Below are 27,208 nucleotides of genomic sequence, written 5' to 3'. Positions count from 1 at the left end.
CCCCTCCCCTCCCCTCCGCCACACCTGAGCGAGGGCAGGAGGGTCTGGGCAGGACCATTCTTCTTCTGAGCACGCTCAGAGCAGAGCAGGGAATGACAGGCACTTGCAGGGACGCCCCAGGGCAGGTATTTCACAGGGGAAAGGCAGAGACAGAACAGAAAAGAGAGGGAAAGAGAGAGAGAGAGAGGGAGGAGAAATGGAATGACCGAGTAGAAATGAACACTTGAGGGAGGGGGCCAAGAGAGGGAGAAAGAGAGAAAGGGAGGGAGGACAAGGAAGAGAAGGAGGAGAATGACAGGGGGGAAATAAAGAAAGCCTGAGGGAGGGGTGCAAGAAAGAAAGGGAGGGATAGAGAGGGAGAGAGATAGCAAGAGAGGGAAGGCGAGTAAGAGTAAGAGTGAAAATGCTGTGCTAGAAAGAGAATCACACCCACCCCTTGGCATGGTCCCTCTCTTGCTCTGAGGCAGTGGTTTGGAGAACAGCTAAACTCAGGCTACTCAAGAGTGCAGAGAGGAGAGAGAGAGAGAAGGACGGAGAGAGAGAGCAAGGGAGAGCAGTTCCAGTAAAATACAGCCTGCCATTGCCTTGCTGGGGCAACACACACCGTACCTGCAGATATGCGGCGCAGCTTCAGAACTTACTCGACAGAAAGCGTAGGCAGTGATGTGGTCTTTGCTGATGAGAGCTGCTACCAGGAGATGCTCAGGGCCAGCTATGCAAAGAAAGGTAAAGTGGGATATAAGCAAATATGCTACACATGTACAAGTTGTAATGGTAGTTATTCAGTGTCTGTGTGTGTGTGTTGGGGGGTTGCTTGACATATTTAAGGCTTATGCAAAGACGATAGAAGTTTTAAGGATGTTAAATTATGTGTATGTGTGTGTGAGTGTATGTGTCTTATGAAAGGGTTGCTTGGTATTTCTAAGTTGCTTGGTATTGCTAAGTTGGTCAAATGTGTAAGGCTATTTGTTATCTTGATAAGAGTGTGTGTGTTTGTGTATGTGTTGTTGGAGGTGGGGGATGGTTTCTTGGCATCTGTTAGCCTTGTGTAAGCTTTTTCAGGAGAGCTGGAATGTCATGGATATGGATTGGGCTCAAGCAGGATTTTGGTTGGGCTCAGGATGTCATGGATTTCCACCGCTTCGCTTGTTACTGAAATGTTCTTTTGCGATTTTATGGGCAGCCATGACCTCTGCAAATTGCTGTTTCCCACCAACACTTCTGTGAAGCTAATCAGATTGGATTCAGCTTCAATGGGTCATCTAATGTCTGGACTTTCAGGCGACCACACCCCTCAACATTGTCATGGCTGCATAGCTGACTCCCCCTGCAGTTCTCACCTCTGTTATAACAGCACACAGCAAGAACAACCACAGCATTTTTCTGAATTATGTGGGCAACAGACAAGCTTTGTGTTGCACAACACAATGCATAAATCAATTAAATACTGTTAGAGTGATTGCTTTAGATGGTTAAAGATTGAGCAAATCAAACTACCCCCTTTACTACTTTATAAAACAAGAGAATGATAGTCCAAAATTGCTTGGCCTCAAAGAATGTTCTATACTGCAATGATCTTTTGAAAGCAGCCTTAAGCTGTTTTTTCTAACATTCATTTTTTTATAGATCACCACTTCTAAACAATCCTCATGCATTTCTTTGTCTGTGGTTTGGTATTGTACTCACTGGTGTTAGCAGAAATGACATGCATGGCGTTGTCTTCATACCCATCCGTGAGTTATTGTCTCCTAATATGCTTTAGGTTGTGCTGATGCAAACCCTCTCTGGCCTCTGGACTACTGTTAGCTGTGAGTGAAAGTAGTAGGGCAGAGGGTCTACTTCAGAATGAAAAACACCTGTGATGCTCAGGGTAGTTAAAAGCAGAGGTATGTCAGGGGGGAGGAATGTAAAGTGCTGGCTATCTATCACTGTTTGATCTTTGAGCTCCTTTTCTTTTCCCTTCTCTTCTTTCTTTCTTTCTTTCTTTCTTGCTTTCTTTCTGTCTTTCTTTCTGTCTTTCTCTCTCCCCATCCCCCGACCACCACAGTGGATTTGTTGAAAGCGCTTCGGGACTGACCCTTGAAGAGATACGGCCATACATCTTTACTCAGACGCCAAATGCATGTTTGACACAAATATGTGATCAGTGACAGTGGGTCAGGACCAAGCAAACACTGAATGAAATGTGTCTCCTTGCACCTTGGATGCTACTTGTCATGGTCTTATGTATGTGTTACCAAACGGCCTGAAAGTTTATATTTTGTGTCTTGAGGGCCTGAAGAGTGTGAATGTGTTTTGTTTTTGAATGGGGTTGTTAACGTGTGGGTGGTGTGGCTCTGGTCCCTTTTAGCGCACTGCATAATCTCATTTTCTCATTCACTTCAGTTTATTTGCATTAGCTTAACTGCATTTATTCAGAAGAGGGAGAAATAGTCTTCCACTTTTAGCCAAAGGGCGTAGTTTTCACTAGATTCTTCCTTTGATCCTAGCTCTGCTGTGTAATCCAACTGATTGGAAAAAAAAGAGCGTAGAAAGTTTCCGAAAGAAAGGGAATGAGGGAGCAGTCATGCACAAAGACAGTGACCAGAATGACCAAAGTGAGTCATAGGTTAGGAGACTTTGTCTTATGACAGTGTGCTTGTTTGTGTGTGTGTGTGTGTGTGTGTGTGTGTGTGTGTGTGTGTGTGTGTGTGTGTGTGTGTGTGTGTGTGTTTGTGTGTATATGTATGTGTGTGTATGTGTGTGTGTGTGTGTGTGTGTGTGTCACTTTTATCTAGTCCTCCATCTATGTGGAAACACATCCTATGACTCCAGGCTTCAGTTATTATCCTGCTACATCAGGGAGTGTCTGCCTGGGTCGGCTGAGTCTTGAGTGCTCTTCACAGACCTCTGTCAGAATATGTACCCACCTCACCTGCGCTAAACATAATGTATTGCAGCAATGATCTTTCACCTTTTCCATATTTTTCTCTCTTCTCGTTTGTCATGTTTATTTAGTGTTATGATTCACACTGAGTGTTGTACATTAACGTAATATCCCTTTCCCCCCTCTCTGTGTCCCTCTGTCTCTCTCCCCTCCCTCTCTTTGTCTCTTTGCACAGATGAAAGGGATCGGGTTCAGAAAAAGACCTTCACCAAATGGGTGAACAAACACTTATTGAAGGTATGATAAACAATATTGACACCTTCACTTGTATTTTTCTCCGTTCATGTTGTGTAGCTGTTTTTTTTTACATTCCCAACAAGTTGCATTGGCCCTGATTCAGTGGATGTGTGCTAGTGCAAACTTGATGTATCGCACAACTTGCAAAAAGTAACCCAAGTACATTTTGAATCAGCTTTATGATTTTGCTTATTTAAGAGATTCAGTCCAAATATAATCAATGTTCCATTTTACAGGATCAGCAGAATAATGTTGTTAGTGTTGTTGTTAGTCATATCAAGTTTGCACCTGGTGTTGTGGCCACAAACCTAGTCAGTCTGGACCAGGCGCGCCTGCAGGTGTATGTCCGTACGCACTGAGCGTACCACCAGGCTACTCAACAACGAGAGAAAATTTCCCGTGTGTGTGTGTGTAATGTGTATTCACACCAAATTGGCCCACCATACCTTCCCAACTATGCACAGTATACCATTAGCTGCATGCCATCAGGATATTTCAAATTTTTTATTACGTAAAATGTTAGTGAACGCAACTAGGCTACTTGATTTCTTTTACTCGGCTATCTACAGTATATATGGTTATCAGCACACAATGTTAAGCTAATTCACTAACTCAATACTCATCATGGATATCACAAGTTTAAACAACGAAAACAGAAAGGATGGAGACAGCAAAGCTAGAGTTATTTCAGATGGGCTAGAACAAGGTAGGCAATTGGTGTGCTTGTCAGAACGTTAGACTGCATTACAGCTGTTTAAAGCCAGACATAACGGTAACTCTAGAACAAAACTAAAGGTAACTTTAGCCTGTATAGGGCTATACCAAGTTGTCCAAATTAATAGGTCATTGTAGACGTTGTTGTTGTATTATTGCATGTGGATTTTGTTATGCGATCTAGGCTAGGGGCTTGCGGGGGGCTCCCTGCAGTCGCCCTGCAGTCGCCCCATTCTGTTTACTGTGCCTTTGTCTCCCATTCTGCCTTCAAGCTGTCCAATGTTTTTTTTTGTATGTATGGAATTTGACACGCCATCCTTATATATCTCTGCAGTGTATCACATATAGCTGAGATTCCCTTATCTAGCAGGAGCACATTTATTTACTGCAGAGATGTTCCCTGTGAATTTTCTCACACGCGTAACATTTTTGGGGGGCTTATGGGTATTTTTGGACAGGCAGTATTATAGTTAAGGTGCTACCATGAGCAGTTGCCAACTGAAAATGAATTGATAGACCTCACACACATGCTGCGAATGTTCACAGCATCAAGCTCCATTTTAATCTTGCTTAATAACATTAATTATGATGAAGGCATGCTGTATAATTGCACAAAACTGTAATGAACATTAGCCAGACTTAAGTATAATCCCTTATAATTGCTTTTGGAAAGCACAAGCTCTGTATTGAAGGATACACTCTTACAGAACAGAACTGAAGGCTAAATTAATATGAAATGTAACAGGGATTAATAATATATTATATATTTATAATAATATAAATATATAACAACAACAACAAAGCAATGATAATAATAATGATAATAGGATGCTGATTAAACTGATTCCAAGTACACAATCATTTAAAATGGACAGAAACAACCAGATTATTAAAAGTGTAAAAGGCTTTGTTAACACCTAGTGAACTATTATAGGATCTAACAACTGCTAACAGCTTTTGGGATGGGGATACACTACCATTCAAAAGTTTGGAGTTACTTAGAATGTTCTTGTTTTCATCATTCATTTTTGTTGTAGAAAGAAATAGCTGATCCTTAATGCAGTATCTACATTTCCCATTATCAGCAACCATTCATTCAATGTTCCAAAGGCACATTCTGTTTACTAATTTGATATAATTTTAAAAGGCTGACTGAGAAAACATTGGAGAACCCTTTTGCAATTATGTAAGCACATAATGTAATCTGAAAACTGCTGCCCTAATTAAAAATCAATGCAACTGATCTCAGCTGGTATTCTGTCTATAATGGACTAGAATGGAATGCAAACTTTGAACGACAGTATAGGTCAGTACATAGTTACACTTAACTGGTTTAAATCTTAGCAGAGTCTTCGCGAACCTGGTTGGCTGTGGTTTTAGCCGCTGTGATTGACAATTGTGTTCAAAGAACATCCCTGGCATGCTGGAAAACATAGTGTTCTCTTGTTGCTGGTGTTCTGTTCTCAGAATCACTATAGTGTCTGCACTCTTAAAACGAACATGTTAGTTTTAAGAGTGTGTTAGGGACTCGCAAAACGGAGATGATAAGTCCTCCTCTCGTCTAATTTAGGATTGTATTCTTATTGTCTGTCTCTCGGCAGAATTCCTAAACTCTCAAGTGACCTCCAACAGTTTAAATCTATCCTCTCTCTCTCTCTCTCTCTCTCTCTCTCTCTCTCTCTCTCTCTCCCTCTCTCTCTCTCTCTCTCTCTCTCTCTCTCTCTCTGGGCCAGATGTACGTACATGTGCAAATGTAGCGTTATCAGTGCACCAACCCGCAGAAACCGCACACTGTGATTCTTCAGTTTACGTGGTATTTATCAAAACTGCACTTTATCGGGTAATTTCCCCACCCCTACCACAATTTGCGAACGTTCACAACTGAACAGCATACTTCAATCTCAACTTGAATGAAGTTAACTGATGACAACGTTAAAAGGAATCAAACATTTAGCGATCATGAAATAATCCAATACATGATAAGATGTCAACAAGCAGGAAAATAAGGAAGAGCAGTAGTTCTACTCAGACTACTTGTGCACGTAGTAGGCTATGGAAGATTGGTCAAATCTAGCAAGTAGAAATGACGTGGAAGTAAGACATTCGAAAGGCCAACGAAAGTTAAGGTTGCTTTTGATATAGTACAAAGACGCAGAACTGGTACTCTGAATAGCGGTTCTGTTGTCTATGAAAGTTTCTCTTATTATGACCGCCCGGCGCAGCCAGCGGGCGGTCATATAGGTTTAGTCAGATTTTTTTTTTTTTTTTTTTTTCTTTTTCGCATGTCCAAATTTCCGTCAATGATTCCCGACACTGAAAGACCGGGTAGACAAAACTTGGTGGGCATGTAACCCCATATGGATAGCATGGAACCATCGTTTTTCGTTTTGATCTGTAGCCCCCACGCTGGACTGCACCCCCGAAGGAGGGTAGGGCAGACACAGTTTTCTGTGAATATCTCGAGAACCGTAAGGTTTAGGAGGACCACCTTTTTTTTGTATGTTGATCTCAAGGGGCCATGTCAACCCATTCCATAACCACTAATTTCATGTATAGCGCCACCTAGTTAAACACAAAAAGTAAAAATGAGGTGTTGTAATTGTAGGTATCTGTGACCTAACATAGTCAAAACTGCACAAAATTGGAAGTGTAGGATCATTTTGACACCTTCTGAATGCACGCCAAGTTTCGTGGAATTTTGTTCATGGGGGGCCACACAATAAATTAATTTATATTACTATACACCAACTGGCCTGTAGGTGGCCGGAGACAGTTTTCTGTGAATATCTCGAGAACCGTAGGGCCTAGGGGGTCCACCTTTTTTGTATGTTGGTCTTAAGGGGCATGTCAACCCATCCCATTACCACTTATTTCATGTATAGCGCCACCTAGTTAAAAATTAAAAAGCAAAAATTAAGTGTTTTCATCTCAATATCTCTGGCTGACAAGGTCAAAACTGCACGAAATTAAAAGTGTAGGATCATTATGACACCCTCTGAATACATGCCAAGTTTTGTGTACTTTCGTTCATGGGGGCCTTACAATAAAATAATTTATGTGTACATTTAGTGACGCATACCAACAAGGATTCCCGGACACTGAAAGACCGGGGTACACAAAACTTGGTGGGCATGTACCCCACATGGATAGCATGGAACCGTCATTTTTTCGTTTTCATCTGCAGCCCCCCCGCTGGACTGGACCCCCCGAAAGGAGGGTAGGGCAGAAACAGTTCTCTGTGAATCTTTTATGGTATGTTGGTCTCAAGGGCCCACATCAACCTGGCTCATAATCACTCATTTGTGATTTGCCCCCGGTAAAAAAATGAAAATCAGTAGGATTAAAAGAAAGCCAAAATAAATATTCATCATCATCATCATGGCTGCATTTTCAGTATTGGTCGTTTATCGTTTGTCCACTAGATGGCGCATCGTTGCAGTGAGACGTAATTTTGTTGGAAGTTAAAAGTGGGTTGGAAAAAACAATGGACGCTTCATACAAGGACTGTAATTTACCGCAGCGAACATCTAATAAGGATAGGACGATGTTCACATGAAGTGTAATTCCCATTTCTTCTTGAAGCGAAATAAATCTGAGGATGTTTATCGGACATGCTTGGTTTTACTGCAGGTACGTTAATCTTGTAATATCAATAAGGACCTAGGTAATGTTACCGTTAGCGTTGGTTGAGTGATGGAGGCATTTGATTTATTGCATTTGTAGAAAACTATAAATGCGGTTATACCAAGCAAATGTATAGCAGCACTGTTTGTATCTTTCGACTGTCATTTATTGCACGTGCTACAAAAATCATTCTGTGCAATGGAAGATTTACCAACGCTACAATCCGGTCTGATACAGTTTTGCCTATACATGCGTGGAGACTGAGACGCCTGTTTATTTTGTTTTAAGTGCGTGCAGGGTGTGAGAGGGGAATCGATGTGCTTTGATTACAGCTTGGTAGTTGTAGTCTGTGAAATTAAAAAGCACGTGTGTGTGAAGTATCCAAACAATGACACCTTCATTTCATTATGGCTGCTTTAGCAAAACACCTTAAGCTACTGTGTAGTGGGTCCCATTTAGAAGTGGCTACTTCATTCAAGCTTTCCTTGACTCATGGAGCTGCGTGAATGTTATTACAACTTTTCGCCACGATATGACAGTTTAAGTCCGCTTTGATACTGTAAGGCGAAGCCATTGGTTTCCAAAGGAGATTTTATTTGTGTCGCCAGCATAGCCTATTGACAATTTATGTTGTCATTAGGCCTACCTTATAATCCTACCTGTAGCTTAGGGAAGCTAACAGCTTTCTATTAGGATCTAGTTTGTTAGTTACCGTTTTGTCATAACTCCCTGATGCATTTTTGCATTTAGAATAGCCAGAGCGTGAAGGCTATATCTCAATCGGAAAATTAAACAATATCGGGTGCCTATGGACTAGGCTGGGTGAACCCAGCCTGATCTGCCCGCTATTTATTTTTTGATTTCTTAAAAGATTGAGCTTGGTCTGATGAAAGCCAGACTAGCCATGGACCTCAGTTAAACAATGCAAGGGAACATGAATCAGCCTATTTTGCACTAACAATAACGGACAAAAGCTCTTCAACTTTGGCCCGTTAAAATGTGTATGAACAGTCTAGCGACGCATTTCATCAAGGCCCATTTGGACATGTCAGTTATTTGCACCACTGGTTAGATGTAAAACAGCATTTCGTTTCAGACTAGGCTACTGTTACTTAATTTGTGCATTAACAATAACGTTTCAGACTACTGTTACTTAATTTGTGCATTGACAATAAAGTATTACATGAACTAAAGATGACTAAAATCTTATGTAGAAGAAGAAACATTCACAAAAAAATCCATCCATCCAAAAATGACCTTTGTTTTTGATAGCTGTTGAAAACGGCATGGAACTGACAGAGATGGTTTTGTTTATAAATACATAAAAATAAATAAATAAATAACATTATGCTGATACCTTTTGCTTTTCCCAAATACAATGTAGCCTACAGGTGTAAGTGACCTTTCATCAATCCAGTTGCAATGGATGAACTGTGATGAACTGCCCTACTTGTGATTGTTTAGAGATTTTAAAGGTTTTATAACAATTCTACATCTTCTTTGGCTATTCTACAATCTATTCACCTTTTCAGCACCAGTAGGGTACTTTCTGTGCAGCCGCGACACACACTCAGGCATGCCAAATAAGCATACACAAAAGTTTCAAGAGTGGGGGATGGAGTAAAATATGGAGACAAATTGAAGTGTGATTTATTTTCGCGGAACGGATGTACAGGACTGAGCGGCGGTCATATTTTGTACCGCTATGCGGTACATCTAGTTTACACATTTAACTGCACTTTTGAATTAACACCTGCTTTTCCAAGGTCAAAATATTTCACGGCAAAATAGACGTGTGCTTTCATAGGCAGTTTTCGTACATACAGGAGAATACCTAATTAGACACATTTTACGCTTCTCCCATCTTTTTACACAAAACTCCCACTTTCCCCTGACCCTCCTATGAATGTATATGCATGACACAGAAAAGCGCAATTTGCCATACTCAGTCAAGGCAGTCTGCGCTTTTACCTCAGTGCGGCCTGTTTGCACAAACCTTGCCATGTTTTTACGTGCACGTTGCGAAACAAATGCGCCTGAAGTGGGCGCAAAAACGTTAGTACATCTGGCCCTCTGTATTTCTCTCCCATTCTCTCTCTGTCTCTCTTTCTTTCTTTCTTCCCCTGTCCCTCACCAGTGATTAGTATCTGATTGGCGTCCCTTGTTATTGCTGTGAAACAGCAGGGTCAGGTAGAGAGCTGGGTTGTGTCAGACTGGTGGTGTTACAAAACTCATTTACTGTAGGCTAAACATTTACACCTTGAACAGGACCTACGCCTGTGTCATGAAGACTATCAGTCAAAACATCAACACACACACACAAACACACACACACACACACACACACACACACACACACACACACTTTTAGTACATTTTGTAACTTAGTGGACTCATATTAATCCGTTGATAAACTTGAATACTTTTCTCACTCTCTCATAAACATGCATTAACAATACATCATTAAATAAATATGATAACATATTAATAATCCTCATATGTCTGTACCCCGTGCTTACTAAACTATTAACAATGTTGTATATTAGCAGAGATTTAAACTGTGAAGATGTTTAATACACATGTCTTACTAAGAGTAATCAATTTGTTGGTCAATTTTTCCTATAGAATTTGAAGTGATATTCAATAAGCTAGTGAATAGCTATTGAATAAAACATGAATCAGTGAGATGTGTCTCATTCCCTGTCAAATGTATTACATTTCGTCATGTGTCATTTATGGATGTTGATATAGTAGTTGCTGTATGTTGCTGTATGTCTAAGCAGTAAATCAAGCTTCCTGCTACAGTCGGGGCAAACTGCATGCCTTTATTTCTGTGTGTTTTTCTGGTCTCCTTTCCATTCATCACACAGAAAGCTTGTCTTTCCAGCATCTTTCACAGTTTTGTCTCTTTTTCTCTTTCTCTGTCTCTGTGTGTGTTGGTCCCTGTCCCTGTCCCTCTGCATCTGTTCTCACCCTCCTCCCTTCATCCCGTGTCACTTCCTGTCTCTCTGTGATCCTCTAACAGCACTGGAGAGCTGAGGTAGGTCCACTTCCTGTCCGCTGCTGAGTGCTGAGTGGGCCTTTGCTTTCACCTGCATGAGTCGGACTAATCACACCCCTCAAAGCTTCTCTACGTAACCAAAGCCCTAATCCCTTACACCCTTATGCATTTAAACCTAGAGTTACATCAAACCCTAAACCCCAAACCCTAAATTAGCTTAATACTAGACTAAAAGTTTTTTTTCCAATGGGTATTTTTAAAATGTCCTTCCTTTTCCTTTTAGTTTAGGGGTAGGCTAAATCCTAAACACTTGTCTGCTTTTCTTGGCGTCTCCCTCTCTCACCCTGCCTCTGCTCTGTGCCAGTTGTGTCCCAGATGACAAACGAAAGTGAGGCGGATCTGACCCGCATCAGGGCCAGATCTGGGTCAGATTTCACTGCCATCTGGGTAATACCCGTTTAGCTACTAGCACACTCGCTCACCCACCAGACTAGTACCAGGGTCTGGTCCAGGCTTGGCCCAGGTCTGGCCTGATGGTTTCAGCAGCTCATCTGCTGTCTGCTGTTGATATATTCCAGTATTGATGTATTTTGTCTGCTGGGCATACATGTAGATGTTGATAATAATAGTGTAACAATGAATTTTGTTCAGTAAGCCCTCTCTTTATTTGTGGGCCGTCATGTCCAATTGATAATGCTTCCCTTCAGGAAAGTCTGTTTACACCAAGACTACCTGAGATTCAGTCATTACAATGTATTTTTTATAGTATATTTGTCAATTTTCCTGTAGTGTCCTCTGTATAGACCCTTTCATCAATAAAAACAATTCTATTCTAAACAATTCTAAACGTTCTATTTGGGCCCCAATCTACTTCCTCTACATTAAGATAACATATGGAATGTTAAAAAGGAAGTCTTGTGGGGCCAACTATGATGCTGATAATGGAACTCTCTTGAAAGGGTCCATAACACATGATGTGGAGGATTGTTTGTCCCACTGATTGTATGAAGACATCTGTGTCTAGTCTGACTGCCACAGGATGTGGATGGCAGTGTCTTAATGGGGGGTGATAAGAGCCTCTTCAGTAGTGTTGCCTTGGTGCCCTGTGCTGAGGTTCTGCTTATCAACAGTGACATGAATCCTGGCCAAATCAGTGCCAGACGCTCACCAATCAGCTGTTAGCTTTTGTTGAAGATTTGCACAGTCCATGAACCTTCTGTTGAAAACCTTTTTTGTAATTATGAGAAAACCTTGTTTTATTTAGTCTATGTTAGTTGTACAGTTTCTCTGTAAGACCTAGTGCAATCATTGAAATGATAGGCAGCTTTTTTCCAGTCTGTGTGTTTTATGTCCTGTTTTGTTTTTGTGGTCAACCATTAACCCTGAAAAGAGATGCTAACAGAATGCAGCATATATGTACAACCCTGATACTCTTTCCCTGATATGTACTTTCTCTTATGTGAATTTCGTCCATATTTTCACTGGAGACATGGAAAATAGAAAAAGGTCTTTTGCTCAGAAACACATTAAATATTATTTCTCATGCCAAGTCATATATGAATGTACAATGTGACGGTTGCAAAACAAAACTCTTCAGTTGGTGCAGTGTTATTTATATTTTGTATATTTTGTTTATTTCTTTCCTTCAGGCCCAGAGGCACATCACAGACCTTTACGAGGACCTCAGAGATGGCCACAACCTCATCTCCCTGCTGGAGGTGCTCTCGGGCGAGACGCTGGTGAGTGGAGACACGCCCGCAGTTACCGACTATGGACCACTGGCCTGGATGCAAATTCTTTATCCACTGGTCCGGCTCCAACTTTAGAGTCACTGTTAGAATCAGAATCAGAATCGCTAGTGGCCAAGTATGTTAACACACAAAAGGTATTTGTCTTCGGCCGTTATTGTCTCTCTAGCAGTAGGCCTACAGGGATAAAAACAAATATGTAACACAAAAAAATTGCATATTACCAAAAAATTTGCAAAAGAAAAAAGGTTATGCCTTCTCCCAGATCAGTCCCTTCCCTTTTGAAGTAACGTCTGACCATGCTACAACAGCTAGTACTGTACAGGTGTCTTCTGCTTCTGCTACCCACAATTTCCTCCTTTTCCAGTACCGAGACTCACCCCCACTCACTTCAGTTGCTTCTTAACCTCAGTTGGAAATGAGTTGAAGTTACACTACGACGTGGCTTTTTGTTTTCACCTAACCTGCTGTAACCTCTCTTACTCGTTTTCTGTTGTCAGTGTGTCAGGATTGAGTTGAACACCAGGTTTCTTGCATGTGGAAATGCTTTTGTTTAGTATTAAGACACAAGCACACATATAAGTGAATGGTAGATGTGCACAAGGATTTTTTTTTGTCTTGCATTTGATTGATATGAGCACTATTTAGTCAACTCTAACTGTTTTTCTTTTCTTCACCACTGCATTAAAGCTTGTTTTTTTTCACACTGCTGTTAACATATTAATATCAATACACCATTTGTCTTACTTAGTCACTGGTTTGTTTTCCACTCTTTCTTCCCCTTCCATAATCCTTCCCCTCTTTTTCTTCCCCCCCCCCCTCTTTCTCTTCCTCTCCCTTTCTTGATCACTTTAAGTTTGTTTTCCCTTGACTATTCCCTTTCTGCGTTTTGTTTGCTAACCTTTGCCCTTTGGCCTGACTGTGACCCCTCTGCCTTTGCCTCTTCTCTTGCCATGCCCTTGCTGGGTAGCCGAGGGAGCGTGACGTTGTCAGGAACTTGCGGTTGGTGAGTGGGTCTCTATAGAAACCCGGGGGGCACCTCTCCAAAAAAGAAAAAGGCGTGGCATGTGTCACTCCAACCTTTCTGGGCTGTGCATGATGTCACTTCCTGTTGTTTTTAAAAATATAAATCCCTATTTGTTCTTCCCTATGAAATCACACACATTTGTTGCTGTTCAGGCATGTTAAACCTTGCCTGTTTGATATCACTGTCATATACTCTGTGAGTTATTTATGTCACATACTAACAAAAAAGCCTCTTAGTTCGGCATGAAACTGTCCATGGACAGTTCCGTTCATGTGCCAAAAAGACATTGGAAAAATGTAATCTTAATTCTCTTAGTTTATTTGAGTTTAATGATTGTTTAGAGTGTCATTAGAGTGTCTTATGGGATACTGCAAATCAACAGTTTGGATGTCCATTCATGATGCTAGAAAAGTGCAGTAGTAGAAGTGTACATTTTATCATTTTTCTTTCATTCTTCTTATTATGAGGAAATCCCTGCCGTTCTGTTGACATGTAGTCATCGAAGTGACATCATTCAATACAGGCCAATAAAAGAATGTGCCTCCCATGATAGCTCAGCTTGTGATTGGCTATTTGTTTGCGATGGCCTGAAATGGTGCATGTTCTCTGGTGGTGCTCTCCGTGTTTTTAGTGACAGTTGGCTGATGAACATTACCAAGAGCACTAGGATGCTTGTCCAGGAACTGTTCATTGGGAACAGTTTTATGCCTGTAAGAAGTCAAAAAGGGGGCATGTGTCACACATGCACATCTGTGTATTTAGTTGCACCTGGGAAGCTTAGCTGTCTCTAATGAGAAATAGTATCATTTTCTAAATGACACTGAAACGCCTTCATGTAGACAAAGCTTGTCCATACGGTTTTCATATCATTGTACTTGCTCATCAACTCCCTCATGTGTCTTGTGTTTAGTTTAGTCTAGTCAGTAGCTGTAACTGATGGAGGGTGCATTATTTGGGTGGAGGTAAGCATGACAGATTCTTTGTTTGCTCACATGAGGAACTGTCATTCTCCCTTCATGTAATGTGTGTCTTTAGTCTTTTCAGCAGACCATATGAATCTTCTGCATATCCAGAGTCACAGCATAGTGTAGAGTCAGGATTGCTCTGTCGATGTATAAGGATAAAAACAACATGCATAAACACAGAAGTGAAGAGTGTTATTCATTGGGTTTTGTTCATGATTCCCTCCTAACTCCCCACCTCTGTCTCTCCTCCCCAGCCCCGTGAGAAAGGGCGCATGCGTTTCCACAAACTCCAGAATGTACAGATCGCTCTGGACTTCCTCAAACACAGACAGGTAAACCAGCAGGCTAACATCTTAGAAGAAATCGACCTGTTAAATCTTAGATGCTCAGATGATTTAGTAGTGTTTGGCCTGTTAAAATAACACATCAAATCCTCTTCCCACCCTCCTCTTGGACAGGTCAAGCTGGTCAACATCAGAAATGATGACATTGCAGATGGAAACCCCAAGCTGACGTTAGGACTGATATGGACCATCATTCTCCACTTCCAGGTATGTCTCCTCCTCTGGTCTGTTCTGCGTGAACAGCACATTCATGTGGAAATGACATGCCAAGAAATAAACTGCCTTGTATAGATGGGTCTTGACATGCCGGAGGTTTTTGCAGAATTTGCAGACTTTGCAGACTTTGCAGACTTCTGTTCTTTGTAACATTCAAAGCATACCATTTCCTAGTTATCAATCAATCTGTCTATATTGTATGGCGCCTATCATGCAGAGTAGCAATACAAGGTGCTTAGCCAGAACACACCAAAACAGCATAAAAACGAAATATATACCAAGACATGGTAAAGGGACCAGTAAGCCACCATACAGTGGACGTGAAAAGATAAAAAGAAAAAGTAACTAAATACATAGATAATAAAGACAGTAAAAGAGAAATGGTCATGGGTTAGAATGGAGTGAGATGTATCCATTATGGCCTCACTTGATCTGTGGTCAATAGAGCCTCAGTAGAATGGTGTTTTCAGTGAGTTCAGTGAGACCTGCACCAAAGTATAACCAGCTGGCATCATTGGAGGCCTATTAGGTGGACAGATGTAGTCAGCTAATAGCAGGATTAGCAAGATGCCTGAAGGACCACACACTAACACAGATGCTGTTTGCAAGGCCTTTGTTTGTCTAATTTAGTAGATGATCTATTATTGTTATTAGATGCCTTTCTTTTGTTCTTCCATCTAATAGATTATCCATATAGAATATGTTGTATGCTTTGAAAGGCGTGCATGCAAGCATAAATAGCATTTAATTGATTAGTTCAGTGAACTGTGATCTTCGCGTCGTGTCATGTCTAACAATGCCCCTTAGCTGTTCTAAAATCACTGAAACCTACGGCCTTTTGGGGCTTATTGCTTAAATATACAAGGATGTTTAAATTAAATGAAACCGAAAGATCAACAGTAATTCCATTGATTTTTACCTTTGTAGGCCCTACTGCATTTTTAAGGCCATGGCAGTGGCAGTCGGACGTTAGGGAAGACTAGCCCTGAGGTTTTGTGAGGATAAAGGGTGTGCAGGTTCTAGTGGGAATTTCCCTCTGCCTTACAGGCCTCTATGGGAGGCACATACCCCCTAGTGGACAGCTTTTATGATGCCAGGGGGGATGCTGAGGATGACTCACACACCACATTCTCTAGCTCACACACACACATACTGTACACACACACACCACACACACATACACACACATAAACTAGCACACACACTTCTCCCAGAATCATGCTCAAAGCTCAAGACTTGTGAGTCTTGCAAAATAATCATATGACCTGACACAGGAGAAAGTTTGTGTCACTTTGCCGAATTTCACGCTCCACTCTGCTAACTTACAAGGGGGAAATCAGCCAACAGCTACTGATTTAAGAGGACTGGAGTAGCTTACATTTACTTGCATGTTACTTACATAGAAATAATCTACCAAAGAAACCAAAGTAATATTCACCCATGCTGATTTTGACCAAGTAGATGTCCAATCCACTTAAATTCTGACTAAGCACATTCTCCATTGTTTTATTGTACTTAATGAGCAAAACTGTGGTAGTAGAGCAATCTTCTCCTGGGGACCATGGGAGAGGACCTGTTTGCCAAACGATGTAGTGTAGTAACAGTAATACAACCCCAGAGCCCACCCACGTTTGTTAAAAGAACCGTTCCGATTCAATCAGAACCCTGGCTACTCACGGAGCTGCGTCTGGCGCAGGTCCGAGTCTCCTCGACAGCACACGGACTCACACACATGATCCTCGTTATCAGAAAAAGAAATGTCGGAGCAGACTAAACAGCGAAACAAAAGATCCCTTGGACTTGAATTAAAGTCGATGGAAAAACACTGCTTTTTCCCAGTAACCCTGAATCTGGGTCCAATTTACGTGAACTAAATTGGGCTCTGGGAACATCAGCTAAAAGTCAGATCAAGAAGGAGATATTTTTAATCTTTGTTAATGGTAGACTTGGGATGCAGGGGTATACCACGGTCTCTGGAGGTGAGTCAGAGCTCTCTCCTGACTCACTCATTCCCATCTGGACCACTGGAGACTGGCACGCAGGAATAGGGGGAGTTAAACGTTGAGTCAGACATTTTCTTTAGCTCTTTATTTGTCACATTTGACCTTCAGTTTGTGTTTCCACTGTCATGCAGCGTGTATAAGCTCCCCAGCTGTGTGGCTACTGTAGAGATTTCTTTCTTTCTTTCTTTCTCTCGCTCTCTTTCTCTTCTGCTGCTCTGTGCCAGCCAGAATAAAGCAAGAACAGGCAGAGGAAAAAACAACATCATCTGACACTTTCCAGTTGGCATATGTTATGAAACTATAAACAATGGTTTCCTTCTTGGCATTACAATGGTGTTTGTGTGTGCATGTGTGTTTGTGTGTGTGTGTGTGTGTGTGCGTGCGTGTGCGTGCGCACACGCGTGCATGTGTGTTTTCATGTGTATGTGTGCATGTGTGTGCATATGTGTGTGTGTTTGAGTGTGTGAGTTTGTGCGTACGTACGTGTGTGCTTTTGTGTGTGCATGTGCGGTTGTAACTGTGTTCCCTGTACCCTCTGTGTGTGTTGAGGGAAAGGGAAGCTCAAATCATTTGCCATCTTGTAAAACTACAGTGTGATTGGGTGGAGAAGTAGTTTCCATGTGTTGTCTGAGTCACCACGGATTCTTTTGTGGGGTGTGTGTGTGTGTGTGTGTGTGTGTGTGTGTGTGTTTGTGTGTGGGGGTGTTTGTGTCTGGTTTGTATGAGTGCCAGGCGACATCCTTTCCCAGCCCTCTTTGTTCTGCCAGCCTGGTTAAATTACATCTTAAGATAGCTGGAGGGAAATCCTGACTGTGGGTCATCTCAGTGATGAACAGTAACCTCATATAACCGCACGGCAGCCTCCACCATCGGTGTGTGAATGGGTGAATGTGAGGCATGATAACGTAAAGCGCTTTGGGTGCTCACAGGAGCCGAAAAAAGAAATGCGGTCCATTTACCATGCCATTTACTTAATAGCAGTTCAAGAATTCAAGGAGTCAAACTCAGGGTTTAGGGTATTAGGGTGTTTAGGGTGTGTGGTAGGGTAGGAGTGCAAGGACACAAGGGTGCATAGGTGGTGCATAGGTGGTGCAATAGGATGAATCCTTAGTGTTGTGTCTTCTTGCTCCATGTTGACCCCACACATTCAGCAAGTGTCTGCCTGTGAAGTAGCACATTTATGGTATACAATTTCAAATCAATTGTCATATTTCTATGGTCATTTTACAGATCAGGGTTAAGGTTAAGGCTTAAGTATTTAACATTGAGCAGATACTATCATTGAAAGTGACTAAAAAATCACCACCACCACTTGCAGTCTTTCTGGAATGAATTGGTCTATTATTGAATCTCTGGACTGGTGTCCCATCCAGGGGGACTCTATGACTCTCATCTGCTTGCTGGAACCGGGTCAAAGCACCGGCCCAATGAACTCTTAGGTATTGACACCCAGGTTAAAGGAATTATCCTTTAAAGTAAAATGCACTTTAGATCAATTTACGGATGATTGTGAGTACATACGTTGAGTTGACATCAAAATCATGTCATTTGGATGTGTTTTGAGAAAGTTCGATTTTACCGTTTTTAGTCAAAACTCGTTAGCCTGGAAGTGACCAGGGCAAGTCATTTCGCCGCTACAAAACGCTATTTTTATACCTCTTCTACAGTTCCAAACAACATTACACTTACGTGGTAGTGAGTAGAGGGTCCCTAAAGCCAAACCGAAGTATCCCGAGGTCTTTATGTGGTCGGATAGAGAGTCCAGAATGAATTTCATAAAGCCAGTACCTTTCCGGAAATGTTCCTGCTGCAGCTGGCGTCTTTAGGGGAAAGTCCGTAGGAGTCGTTTGCAGTGTGGAGTAACACGCTCTGGAAATTCACGATTTTTGCATTTTACTCTGGATAATTCCTTTAATTTTTTGCATTTTACTCTGGATAATTCCTTTAATTCTTGGGTTCATTATACATGTTGTCTTCCTTGTGTGTTTTAGATTTCCGACATCCAGGTGAACGGCCAGTCGGATGACATGACGGCCAAGGAGAAGCTTCTGCTGTGGTCTCAGCGCATGGTGGAGGGTTACCATGGCATGCGCTGCGACAACTTCACCACCAGCTGGAGGGACGGCAAGCTCTTCAACGCCATCATACACAAACACAGGTGAGACATGACAAACACACATACACACACACACACACACACACACACACACACACACACACACAAACACACAGGAGCACACTGTTCCTCCGCACATATCGTACACACTCATATACAGCTGTACCTGCCAAACAGAGCCGGGCTGAACACATACACACCAACACAGGTGAAATACTGTAGCGCAGTATAGTACACACATATCATACACACATACACAACCACAGGTGAAACACAGCAGGCACACACACACACACACACACACACACACACACATTTACATTTATATGTATTCATTTGGCAGACGTGTTTATGCAATACGACTTACAGCAATAGAATAACATTTTAAGCTATTAACATTTACACACACACACACACACACACACACACACACACACACACACACACACACACACACACACACACACACACACACACACACACACACACACACACACACCATCCCCAACCACATACATACACACATCATACACACACACAGGTGAGCCCCACCACACAAAGGGTAAGATATGGTAACTTATTAGATACTACACTTATCATGCACCAATGCCAATAAGCCCACCCACACAGGTAAGCTGCACCTCGCACAGTTGCTGTAATCATCATTACTTAAGTCTGTCAGACAGTAGCAGAGACAAGCCCTGCAGTACACACATAACACAAAACCCTGACAAAAGAGAACACATGAAAAGTGAGCACACAAATAGATGTAAGATCCTCTGAAATAGGGTAGAGAAGCACTCTAGTTTCATCTCACAGGCTGTAGCTGTCTCTATGTAAGCACCCAACCATAGTCTCTGAAAGCTGAAAACTTCTTCTGTGTAGGCCTACTGTAGGTTGTAGGAAATACAGAGATGCGGTAAGAAAGCCATCTCCTGTAAAAAAGAAATGTCTGTGCAGCAACTTGCCCTGACACAGATGGCGCCTGGGGTTAACTATAGACCCTTTCAAGAGAGTTCCATTATCAGCATCATAGTTGGCCCCACAAGACTTCCTTTTTAACATTCAATATGTTATCTTGATGCAGAGGAAGTAGATTGGGACTATAGACCCTTTCAACAATAAAAACAAAAACAATGCTTGAACGTTCTATTTGGTTCCCAATCGACTTCCTCTGCATCAAGATAACATATGGAATGTTAAAACGAAGCCTTAGGGTTAATTATGATATTGGAACTCTCTTGAAAGGGTCCCTTTCAAGAGAGTTCCATTATCAGCATCATAGTCTATAGACCCTTTCAAGAGAGTTCCATTATCAGCATCATAGTTGGCCCCACAAGGCTTCCGTTTTAACATTCCATATGTTATCTTAATGCAGAGGAAGTAGATAGAGTACCGAAGCCATGACGTAGCGTTGCCAAGGCAGCAATTTCACTGGATCTAAACAAATCAATCTACCATTAGAAATCACCATAGCGGTGGCTTTCTTAATCTATTTCAATAATTTTACAACGTTTCTAAGACGTTAGTATATTTTTTTTACACTGTAGGAATCACATACTACAACATATATTCATACCAACACGATCAAATTCGTGACTACAGAGTTTTATTTTAGCATGGGTTTCCTCCGTAAAAGAGACCTGCATGTAACTTCACAGCATGCGGTTAAAATCTTTAAATTCACGGACGTGTTTTGGCTTTATTTTTTTGGCCGCCAGTCTTTGAGAAGACGTGAAATATCCACTGGAATTTTGTTTCTTTCTATTACACCTGCCAGGGAATCCGTGTTATGTGGCTAAGCTGCTGCCTAGCAGGTAAAACACGTTTAAATGGATATATTTATTTTTATTAGCTAGAAATGATGCCACATGTTTACATTCAATGCTATTTATGCCACTTCGAAAGTTTGTTTAGATCCAGTGATTCTGCCGTCATGGAAACGCTACGTCACACTTCGGGACTCTATTGGGAATCAAATAGAACGTTCAAGCATTGTTTTTGTTTTTATTGTTGAAAGGGTCTATAATACAGTTGATAAATGGGAAGCCTCCTGGACAAAACATGGTGAAGGAGCTCACACCCAGACAAAAGTGCTGGCCACAATGATTTTTTAGATAAATCACTATTTATTTATTACTGACGTTTCGGCAACAGTCTTCATCAGGATGGAATGATGTTTCGGCAACAGTCTTTATCAGGATGGTATGACATTTCGCCACAGTTTTCATCAGAATTTAGTGAGGCAAAGCTGTTGCCAAAACGTTATTCAATCCTGATGAAGACTGTTGCCGAAACGTCAGTTGTAAATAAATAGTGAAAAAGGCAAAAGAGTGTGCAGCTAATCTCTCTTAATTTAAAATGAGAAGCATCAGTAAATGTCTGAGCAACAGCTGGCCCTGGCTTAAGCTTTCCTCTTTACAATACAGTAGGTAATGTGCGATACATAACCCTATGACAGGTATCCAATGAAAGACAAAAGTCCTCACACGCCCGCCACACAATTGAGTAAAAATAGAGAGAGAAAGAGCAGGGAGGGATTATAGATATGAAGTGAAACCTGACTCTTCTGGTGGAGGTGGGGAAGAAAGAGTTCAAGGATACCAACCCTGCAGGCGAATCTTTTAACTTGCAGCATGTACCTACAAGAGTTCAGCTATGCTAAGAGCAGGTATCCGAGAGCGGATAAAAACTCTTCACTTCAGGATCGACCCAGAGAGGGGAGAGGAGTTCACTCCTGGACTCTGAAAACTCTGAAGGGTAAACAATCTGGCTGCAAGGAACCGAGCATGGATAAGACTGCACTGGGGATGTTTTGACATAAAATATGAAGTATTTGATCAGGAATTGATCACGTAAAAGAATTTTTCTGTGAAGACTTGTTTTATTGCTGTGTGTGTGCAGGCACTATGAAAACCATGTGCACATGAAGGGAGTTGTGATGCCTGCATTCTAGCTTTTCATGGAAAACGAGAGCTATCGTCTTGAGTCTGATTTGCTTAAAGCAGTAGACAAGTCTGAACCTAAAGGAGGATAACTCTCTTGTCACCACAAATAACCATGTGGAGCCTGAAGAAGAAATTCCACCGCAAGAAGCGGCATGGCAGCTCGGCCTCGAGCAGCGCTCACGGCTCGGTCAGCGACCTCGAGGACCGGGTGGTGATGCTCTGTGATGACCTGCCCAACGAAAGCTCTTACGACTCGGCAAGCGAGACTCTGAGCCAGATGTCTGTGAGCAGGAGCTCGATGAGCAGGAGGTCCCTAAGCCGCAGCTCCCACAGTGGGGAGCAGGTGATGGGCGATACATCACACCACCATCCTTCCATCCCTCGGGACAGGCTGTCCTACAGACAGGCGTGCTACTTCGAAGAGGCCCCCATGGCGAGCCAGCAGGGATACTACCAAGTCAGAAGAGTGCAGGCAGTGTATGGATGTTTCTGTCTATCTGTTCAAGAAACAGTATCCTCCTGCATCTCATGTTCTGTGATGCTGTGGATTTGTTAAAACAAGAATGGGAGACAGGGATACTACCATGACACAAGAGGAATGTTCCATTTTTTCTCTAGTCTCGTAAAAAGTTGGTTACTGTGGACTTGTTAGAAAAAAAAGAATTGGCCACTAGTTCTAAAAGAAAATCATTCCAAATCATTAATTTAAGAGCAAAACATTACAAACTCACTAACAGTAACTGAAACTGCCTATCACTACATCATAGTGGCAACGGCATTTAGGTGTCATTATGCTCATTTGTAGAAAATGTGCTTTGCCGTTTGTGTTGCTGGTGAAGCTGGAGAGCTCCTTCTGAACAATTTAATATGTAAATGTAGAGCATGTATGTGCACGCCACTGGAGCTGAAACTGCATTCTTGGCAGCATCTGCTCATGAAAGATTGGATTTGTATATACTTAGGGCAGGGGATGCACGGCAGTCTCTGCACTCAAGGAGAGGCAGGAATGGGCGAGTCTCTTGTTTTTGCTTGCCTCCTGAAAGGCATGTCAATCACGGCCAGGCAACTTCCTCACCTGCACACTCTGATGGCTGACCTTTACAGCTGGCAGGCTCAGATTTATGATCTACGAGGAAGCACCCATTACCTGACCTTCATTTTTATAGCCCTGTTTGGATGGATTTCAAAAGAGACAAGATATAGTTATTATTATATGTTATACAGCTTTATTGGCCAGGTTTGTGTAAACAAACAAGGAATTTGACTCTGTTAATCTTTGCTTTCAAGTACAACACTCACTTAATACACTTAACATAAGAATTAAGAATACATTAAAGAATACAAAACAGAACACTAAGAATGGAATGAATAGCAGTAGAATATGGCATGTACTGTATAAGTATAATTACAGTATGTACATTTGCAATATAGGATCATTATGGGTGGGAGGGGAGTGCAGGTTGTCCCTGTCAAGCAGACCTTATAGTATGTGTGTATTTCGGTCTTAGTTGTAAGAGCAATCCACAGATACATGTATGCTCATTTGAAGAGGAGAATTGTTTCAAGGTACCTGACTGTTTTTCCTACCCACCACAGGTTACTAGCGATTCAGTGTGCAAGCTAGTAATGGCTTACCTTCAAACCACTAATCAACCATTGAAAACGTTGAGGTTACTGGTATACTGAAACCCTTTTATTTTGTCTGTCCGGCTTTGTCCCTCCAGGCCAGGTTTGATTGACATGGGAAAAGTTTACCGACAGACTAACCTGGAGAATCTGGAGCAGGCGTTCAACGTGGCGGAGCGCGAGCTGGGCGTCACCCGTCTGCTTGATCCCGAAGGTAATAAAACCAGTCGCCACATCCAATTTGTCTGTTTGGACATGTGTATCACTTCAATTATAATCCAGTCTTGGATTTGATTTACTTGGCAGTCTTTCCCTCTACTTGATAGATTCAGGTTAAAGTCCTCTTTAAAGTATTTTATTGTCAGTACTTTAAAACCACAATTACATTTTTCAGCAATATTATTTAATTGTTGGGCGTTTATTCTTACTCATTTTTAGCATAAATGTTGGTTAAGCACAGCTTGCAGTAAAATTCTGGAAGTGTCATTAAGTCCAAAGTGCAAGTAGAAAGTACAGTGGAAGTAAAGTGATTTTTTTAAATTATTGCCTTTAATAAAGTGATAGTAGAAGTACTGGTAATAGCAGTAGTAGTAGTCGTTTTTTCCTTCCTGCATAGCTAACCTCTCTCCACCCTACATTGCCTAGATGTGGACGTTCCCCATCCTGATGAGAAGTCCATTATCACCTATGTTTCCTCTGTTTATGATGTCATGCCCAGAGTACCCGATGTCCAAGATGGCGTCAAAGCCAATGTGAGTCTGATAAGATAATAAACAGTGAGACATTTTCATGGCGGATTATGTGTAGATATATAACCTGTAATAAAGTATGGATTTTGACTTTTCCATTTTTTATTAGTTGCAGCATCTAACATTAAGAGAGCCATCATGACTGATAACACAATATCAAGTCAAGTCAAGTCAAGTTTATTTATATAGCGCATTTCAATGTGCTTTACATAAACAAAAGCAAACAGTAATAACAAATAAAAACATAGAAGGACAATATAGTCAGAGAATAGTTCAAAAGGTAAAGATCATAATAAAAAGAAAACATAAAACGCACAAGGTAAAATCATTTAAAAATAAAAAATAATTAATAACAAAAAAAAGCAAAAGTAGTAATATCACATATATGGGACTACTGAAGTGTCATGATAGAAAGTACTAATATGATAATGTCATTAAAGGTGCTCTAAGCCAGGGGTTCCCAAACTTTTCCACGACAAGGCCCCCCAAATACCACTAGGTTCTGGCCAAGGACCCCCTTAATGTGTTATTAAACCCATTGACAATACTAAGGCAAATGTAAAAATACATTAAGCTAATCCTAATAATTATTTTAGCCACAAGCACTTCGCAATGGAGAATACAGTGTGTAAAAATTGCATTTGGGGCTTTCTGCTATATGAGAGCTATCACTCTACTGTTATTCCCAGTCATTATAATGTTCAGATATGCACCAAATTATTATAATGACATTGTATAACAACCCTCATAGTAATAGGTATATTTAAAATATATATATTTAAAAACCACTGCTCTAAGCGATGCCACATGTTTTTTAGGCTAAATATTTTATGTCACTTACTGCAAGCATCACCTAGCTAACCGCTAGCTGTCTATGTCCTGAATACACTGTAAAAAAATGCGATCTCTGTGGACAGCTCAGGCTCCAAAAATGGCAACAAAAACAACCTGGGCAAACCTAGCCCATAAAAACATAACAAACTGTTCCAGCAAATCCCAGACGAGATGCGCGTTTAGGAGATTTCAATTGCACGGGAGCAGCACGGGAGGGAGGGGGAGGAAGTAGCGAACTAGCTCTGTTTTGTTTGAAAGTCAACAGAAGTGACGTTACTCAGCATCGCTTAGAGCACCTTTAAGAAGGATTTGACATACTATTTGCTGTCGTAATGACGAATGACATGACATGATTATGCCAATGTTATGACAAGGACTCAACTACTGTTTACAGTAAATTGCTGTAAACTTGATTTACAAGTTGATTCATTCCTGTTTTGATAGCAGCTGGATGTGCTGAAGTGTCATGATAACAAATGACTTGGCATGATTAGTTGACATGAAAAGTTGTCCCTTTCACTTGGACCAATTGGTCGGCCCCGGACCGATTCCTGAAGCCGCTGGTGCGAGTCTGTGTAGCATAAAATATTGTCGGATAAAAGCGTCTGCTTAATACAGTCAACTTTAACTTTAACTTTATGATTAACTAAAGGCTGATGATATAAATGCTGTACATGAGTTGCTGTAAAGATGATATTGCTGTGTTGCCTCAGGAGCTGGAGCTGCGCTGGCAGGAGTACTATGAGCTGGTCACCATGCTGCTGCAGTGGATGAGACACCACATCATCGTGTTCGAGGAGAGGAAGTTCCCCACCAGCTACGACGAGATAGACGTGAGATTTGTTAGCCGTTTCATTATGCAATTATCAATATCGGCTGTAGAGTGATACTTGTGAACACTCGTAACACTAAGTGACATTCTCTGAAAATAAAATATCTAATCTGGATTATGATTTGATATGGGTTTATCGTACTGTAGGTGGTTAATGTGACAACATTTTTCAGCCGCGACTTTCAAGTCTACTCAAGCCTTAGACTGGAAACCGAAGGCTTTTGGCATTCAAGCATAGACTTAGAAATGAAGGTGTTTGGCACCATGACAGAATACTGAGGGCTCCATGATGTCTTCACAGGTTCTCTGGCGTCAGTTCCTCAAGTTTAAAGAGACTGAGTTGCCAGCGAAGGAGGCTGACAAGAACCGCTCCAAACAAATCTTCAGATCCTTTGAGGTAAACATGAATAAATATTAAGGTACAATGTTGATAAATCTTGCAATATCACACGTGCCATCTCAATTTTTCTGTGCACTCCTGTCACTAAGAAGCTTAGAAGAGTTTTGGTTATATATACAACTGACAACCACTGCTACTTTTTCTGCTTCATTTTATATGCACAAACTTTTACTTTTTATTACCATTTGGAGAAGTGGCAGCGTCACTGCCTGACAAGCGGTTCGACCGAGTTCGAGTCCCGAGTTTGTCTGGCTTTGGATAAATGCATCTGCTATATATCAGTCACATTTACCTTTATTTATCTGACAATATATCAGTCACCTTTACCTTTATTTATCTGAGGCTGTCATCCAATCTAACTTTATGACATGAATTCAGTGGCTTGGTAATGAGGTGGTGATCGTGGTGTTCTTTGTGTTTGTAGGGTGCTGTTCAGGCAGGTCAGATCAAAGTTCCCTCCAATTACCACCCATTTGACGTGGAGAAGGAATGGGGTCGGCTGCACGTCGCCATTCTGGAGAGGGAACGCCTGCTGAGAACCGAGTTTGAAAGGTAATGCGCGTGGACAATGTGGATGTATTCTCACATCACATTACATTCACAGTAGTAAGGAATGCCTCAAATTCACATAAAGTATTCTTTATCATAACCTCTTCACCTTGAAAATATTTAACATTGATGCCAAAAATATGAGCATATAGATGATGGACTGTTAGAAGAGGGTTTTTTTAGTTTACCTGCACATGGGAGACATAGTGGAGAAAGTAGTAGAGAAATGTATTGAAGTCTGACTGAAGTTTCAGTCGTAGAAGAGGTTGCTATGATGTTAGCAATGCCATAGAGATGCAAATAAGACTTGTGTCGTGTTATTTACAACCAGAAATATAGCTGGATGGCA

At 41.4% G+C, this 27,208-nt stretch overlaps 1 protein-coding gene across 15 annotated transcripts in view; it reads left to right on the top strand.

The window, feature by feature from the left end:
* The window catches only part of pleca (plectin a), a 153,855-nt gene that overhangs the window by 98,084 nt on the left and 28,563 nt on the right, over positions 1–27,208 (top strand). For 6 of the 15 annotated variants that reach the window (XM_048230254.1, XM_048230256.1, XM_048230264.1 and 3 more), the window contains 12 exons: positions 3,102–3,163; positions 10,527–10,541; positions 12,152–12,241; positions 13,221–13,256; positions 14,497–14,574; positions 14,701–14,793; positions 18,797–18,963; positions 23,594–23,709; positions 24,141–24,247; positions 25,792–25,911; positions 26,212–26,307; positions 26,735–26,862. In XM_048230254.1, the coding sequence (XP_048086211.1) occupies positions 3,102–3,163; positions 10,527–10,541; positions 12,152–12,241; positions 13,221–13,256; positions 14,497–14,574; positions 14,701–14,793; positions 18,797–18,963; positions 23,594–23,709; positions 24,141–24,247; positions 25,792–25,911; positions 26,212–26,307; positions 26,735–26,862 (1,108 nt within the window). Of the gene's footprint in view, positions 1–402; positions 727–3,101; positions 3,164–10,526; positions 10,542–12,151; positions 12,242–13,220; positions 13,257–14,496; positions 14,575–14,700; positions 14,794–18,796; positions 18,964–23,593; positions 23,710–24,140; positions 24,248–25,791; positions 25,912–26,211; positions 26,308–26,734; positions 26,863–27,208 lie in introns of those variants that run through there. The other 9 variants (XM_048230265.1, XM_048230257.1, XM_048230263.1 and 6 more) reach the window with 3 other exon arrangements.

This window comes from Alosa alosa, chromosome 20, assembly GCF_017589495.1.
Source record: "Alosa alosa isolate M-15738 ecotype Scorff River chromosome 20, AALO_Geno_1.1, whole genome shotgun sequence".
NCBI classification, from domain to species: domain Eukaryota; kingdom Metazoa; phylum Chordata; class Actinopteri; order Clupeiformes; family Clupeidae; genus Alosa; species Alosa alosa.
The sequence above is the reverse complement of the archived record's forward strand: the minus strand, read 5'-3'. Positions and strand labels throughout refer to the sequence as shown.